Source organism: Rutidosis leptorrhynchoides, chromosome 1, assembly GCF_046630445.1.
Source record: "Rutidosis leptorrhynchoides isolate AG116_Rl617_1_P2 chromosome 1, CSIRO_AGI_Rlap_v1, whole genome shotgun sequence".
Taxonomy (NCBI): Eukaryota; Viridiplantae; Streptophyta; class Magnoliopsida; order Asterales; family Asteraceae; genus Rutidosis; species Rutidosis leptorrhynchoides.
The window spans coordinates 702389670-702395196 of NC_092333.1; the positions used below are offsets into that span (position 1 = coordinate 702389670).

General features: G+C 38.1%; 1 protein-coding gene across 1 annotated transcript; it reads right to left on the bottom strand.

The window, feature by feature from the left end:
- Positions 1-859: 859 nt before the first annotated feature.
- On the bottom strand, positions 860-2527 carry LOC139853450 (protein FAR1-RELATED SEQUENCE 12-like). Its single transcript, XM_071842846.1, has 2 exons — positions 2350-2527; positions 860-2040 (listed from the first exon to the last, which is right to left on the bottom strand). Exons 1-2 carry the CDS (start codon positions 2525-2527, stop codon positions 860-862), a joined length of 1359 nt encoding a protein of 452 aa, XP_071698947.1.
- Between the last annotated feature and the right edge of the window lie 3000 nt (positions 2528-5527).

Below are 5527 nucleotides of genomic sequence, written 5' to 3' on the forward strand. Positions count from 1 at the left end.
AGAGAGTGATACATCCGTTTCTTCTAATAGATGCCGGTTTATATAGAGTAGTTTATAATTGAAAACCGGCATTTCAAAATCCAGTTTCAGTAAAAGCTGTCGAACAGTAAAAGGTAACAGCAAAAGGTAACAGTCTAGTACCTGACAAACCGAAGTTTCAAACATCGGTTTTGCATGCTTTTTCTGAAAGTCAGAAACCAAACTTTAAAACTTCGAATTATTTGTAGATGTACGCTTATAAAAGTGAATTTTGATTGTTTCATAAACACATAACAAAAATGGATCCTAAATACGTATCAATTGACGTGTATCACGGTTGTGATTTTGAACGGAATGATGGCAAAACGGAATTCTCTAATGGGCATAAAATGACGTTTGATAACGTAGATGTTCGGGGCTTTAATATGGAGAAGTTGAATGAGTTTCTTCGATAAAATCTACCAAAGAATCCAACTTCAATGGACATATACTACTACAAACCAGGAGTTGCTGAACCCGAAGAAATGTGCTATGATGAAGAATGGTATACATTAGTAGGGAAAGCGTGTATGCTTTCAGAAAATATTGAGTTGTATGTTTTATTTGGAGTTTATGAAGACGCACTTGAGTTCGATACGATGTATGACAGTCATGGTGAATACTATTATGCACCTAGACCTTTTATAAATTAAAGTTACTTGTAATAGATTAGTAACGTGCGATTTTATTATTTCAACAACATAAACATAACGATTACAACAAACATAGTACAACAAATTACTACTGAAAACCTATGGCATTCTAGTAGTTGGACAGGTATTCCTGTTGTGACCTTCAGCCCTGCATATACCACACTTTGATTTTTGATTTTCACGTTCATTCATCTGGTTCTTAATACGTTTTGATTTTTCCTCCCCCTGTACTTAATCAATCTTGATGGATCGGCCATAATGTTCCACTGTATATGTGCCCAGTAGCTCGCGTCTCTTAGTGGATTAAAATGATGGCTATATTGCTCTCTCCATCTAGGAGTTATGTATTTTTTACTAATGCATTTATTTATATCCTCGTTTAGATGGCTACACACAGAAATGGCATGAGAGCAAGGTAATCTTTGGTGTTGCCAAATTCCACATGAACACCTTTTCTGTTTAAACTCTGCTATGTAATCGGTGCCACCTTCACCACTTCTTTGATAAGTTGATTGAACCTTGAACACACCTTGTTGTTCGTTATAACATGTGGTTTTGTATCTTTGAGCTCTTTTTTCCCGTTCGTTAAAGATGTTAAACATATTCTTGGACAGTGGTGAATTACATTGCCTTCCATCTCGACTTTGATCGTAGAAGTGTTGTCTGGTGTAATCAAATGTATATTCAATACACGCTTTGATCAGCATCATACGGGCATGACGTAACACACTGTTGAGGGACTCAACAATATTTGTCGTTGTGTTACCCCAACGACTCCTCTCTTTGTCCTTATACACAGTCCACTTGCCTAAATCAGCATCATGCAAATATTTCCAAGCCTCAGTACTAGCTTGTTTGATGGCTCTGAGGGAATTCTTATACAATATTTGATTGGTTATTGAACCGACTATCCAACACAATTGTTTGAGCGATTTTACTTTAGTATATTTGCTCAATAAGTTGCTACGAATGTGGCGCAAACAGTACCTATGTTCCCAACCGTACATTTGAGCACTCATTGCATGTAGGACTGGGTATCGATCATAGATGACACACAACTTTCCTTTTCTAACAACATTTTCTTGGAGAATTTTCAAAAACCAAACCCAACTTTCGTTACTTTCTTCATCAACTAGTGCAAAGGCAACGGGTATAATTTGATTGTTAGCATTTTTCCCAATCGCAGTTAACAGCTTACCCCTATAACTACCTTTCAAATGGGTGCCATCGATGCAAATGATCGGAATACACAATTTATATGCTTTAATGGCTGGACCGAATGCCCAAAACACAAATTTAAATGTGTCGAAACCTTCTTCAATTTCAGGTTCATTTTCAAACACAACAATTGTGTCTGGATTGGTAGAAACTAATTCATTCAAATAATTTGGTAGTTTAATAAAATTACTTTCCCAAGTTCCAAACAATCGTTCGATTGCAATACGCCTAGTATTCCATGCTTTAGCGTAACGAACATCCACATGCCATGTATTTTTTATTTGGGCTTGGATGTTTTTAACAGGAAAAGCAACGTTTAAACATATTTGATGCTCAATTTCACTAGCAATTAAGCTAGAGGTTAAACAACGATTGTTGTTTACCGATACGTGTCCATAACACGTGTGTTCATCTTTCCATTTTGTAATTTTTCATACCTTCGATCGATTGTGACACGAACCACTTACACTCCAGCAACAATGGTATCTTTCTTGTGGACCCTTGTAATCTGAGCTAATTGTTCTACAATATGCTTGCCAATAACCCGGCTTGCTTTGTGTAACAACTATTTCTCTATTATGGTGTATATTCCATTTTCGAACAACATATATAAGTTCGGCTTTATTCTGGAACACCATTCCTTTTGAAATAATACCGATCTCCTTATCATAAAAAACCTATGAAGCTTTTTGGTCATCATCGAATGGAAAACTATTACTAGCATCACCTTGATTAACAACCCCGAAACGTGAAACTGGGGCAGTCTCTGAAATTGGTTCCACTTCCTCTTCTCTACCTTCATCACCAGAAACATTCTCTTCAACGCTATAATCAGAAACTGTACCGTCAATTGCAGTTGACATACCATCATCTGAGTCTACTACATTTTGTTCTTCATCTCTTCGTTCTTGTTCATCTACAACAACTGTTGTATGGTAGTGAGATGTTGATGGACCACCTTCCAAAGTTTGAATAAGATCCATAAAACCCGAACTTTGCGTGGTTAGAAAAACTTCTTCAAACTGAATTTCAATTTGAGCCTCGTAACTTGGATCATTCTGAGAATAATAATATATTGTATCCAAAAGTGTTATCATCAGTAAGTTCATTTTTCCATTCATTTCCATTAAATAGAACCCACAAGAACATTTTCAACGTGTGTGTTCTTTGATTCGCCCCTACATAATTATACGCCATTTGGTTTAACTGCATACAGTTAACCTTAGTGTTCAACACAAAACTCCTTCTAATTGTTGTGTTATCACCAGTAACCCAACTGTTTTGGAATGAAATTTTGCCTCCCCAAACAAAATGAACCATAAAGAACATTTTTGCCTCCCTAAAAAGTCACGTTTTCACCCCGGTATTAAGGCCCAAAAACAAGAAAGATTCGAACTTTATCGGAAAAATACCTGCTTCGTTGGTTAAAATTGAAGAGCAAGTAATTACAAAGATGGTGCAAAAAGAATCAAGAGAATCGAAGTTAAAACGAAGATTCTAGAGCGAAAACGGTGAAAGACAAGAAATCAAGTTACGATCCAGCGAATCAGCAAGCCAAACGGCTTTCCAAACGGGCTACCAAATGGCTTGCCAGTATGGCAAACGGCCTGCCATATGCCCAGATCAAACGGGCACGTTAAACGGGCTGGCCTGGCAAACGACCCCTGCAAACGGCTTGCTAAACGGCTTGCCAAACGGCCTGCCAGCCGTTTGCAGGCAAATTTCAAGCTTATTTAAAGGGTCTTTGTCATTCATTCCAACACACACTTCAATTCACTTCTTTCTCTCTCTTGCACATTATTAGTCATACTTTCAAGGTCTTCGACTCCGTGCGGGAAATCTAGTACCCGGAGAAGAACACCGAAGATTGTATTAGGAGCGGTCTGGAGTTTGAAGTTGTCACTTTTGTATTCGGAACTCGTTTAATCTACTGGTACTTCTATCCTTTATCTTTATATTATGTCTTCTATCATTATGTTCTGTGATGTTGTTGTCATGACTAGCAAGCAGTTATCTTTAGTGTATGCTATGATGTAACAGTTATAATGCCGAAATAATATTATGGTTTGTGTATGTTGTCAAAATGCTTTCCGATTATACTTTAAACTCAATCGCTTTTCCAACTAATAGAACATAGTTATTGGCTTTGTTATTGGGAAGTCGCGAACCCCGATTCAGAGTACACTATCTGTGTCACCTCTTGGTAAGAGAAGTCTATCGAATACAACGTAAGATCGACTGAGGCACGCCAGTTGTAGTAAGTCTATCAAGCTTTGGATTCCGACTGAGGACTCTTTCGTAGTGAAACGTCTAACTAGACCCCTGATACATTGTCAGTCCCAAACCATGCTAGTGTTGTCACCAAGCATATAAACTTTGTACGTGCATGCTGAAGCACAACGGTTGTTGTAAGCTGTACCTCTGCTAAGTAAGGCCATGGAACCCGGTAAGTGCTGATTAGTACACTTCACCATAACACAGTCTCAAGCATTGCACCCCGCTTGAGGAATTCTTGGTTAATTAAGGAACTGTTTGTTTAAACACATAAAGGATTGGACCGTTAGGATAATCGAACGTGTTCATGGAAGTCAACTTGACTTGGCCATGATGTTCTTTATGGTTGAACTCTTTTAAGGGCCTAACTATCTTTTAAACCCAATCATTAACAAAGCATTGAAACACATCACGTCTCTCAGATACGGTAAACCCTGTATTCTATTATGCTTAAGAAAGTTTAGACTTTTGTGGAATGTTAATACGTCACCCAATCGAGTCGCTCAATTGGATGAGCCGTCTGAACGTGTATGCCTATAGTCAGACTGCATGGGCGTCGGGGGTAAGGGACGTTGCTGTCTATTCCGAATCTTCAAGCCTATCGCATTACATAGTGACATGTCTTACGACAGGGGCGTTTAGGACCAGTGTAATAAATACAAGGCCTCTACCTATTCATGAGCCAACATTCCATAATCTCGGCAGAATAACTGATGAAATCATAGTATGCACTTGTTTTAACCTTATCTGAATTACGAATTTTATTGCATTTACTTTATCTATCTTATAAACTAGAAAAACCCAAAATTAGGTAACCACTACTCCTTTATAATTATCTTAAGCTTTAAATATAGGTTCGATTCTACTGATATCTTAAAAATACGACCTTATGTCATGCTTCCCTTACTCATAATAAGGAATAGTACGATTTAGGCCCCGCTAAATATAAATTTAAAATAGTACCCCCTCTTGGTGGCTGATTCTGACGTGTTACGACCTAACGACACTGCACAAATAAAACCGTCTGTTTTGGCCTTATCATTGATGTATATAATTGATTTTGATTTGTTTGAATTGTGTTGTTGGTGTTTGAAATTGACTTTAATATGTTTGAATTGTGTTCTTGGTGATGTTTGTATTTGAGTTGATGTAACGACCCCAAAACGTAATACGAGAAAACACGCTTTTTTTAAACAGCATCATTTCTGCCAGACCAAATGTGCGGTGCGCATTTGGGGTGCGCGGCGCGCTTTACAACGTGAAACAAGGTCAGAACTTGACAACAGATCTGACTACCAGTAAACGGCCATTTGCGCGGCACGCAGGCCTACGCGCGGCGCGCGTTATAGCTGGGAAAACACTGC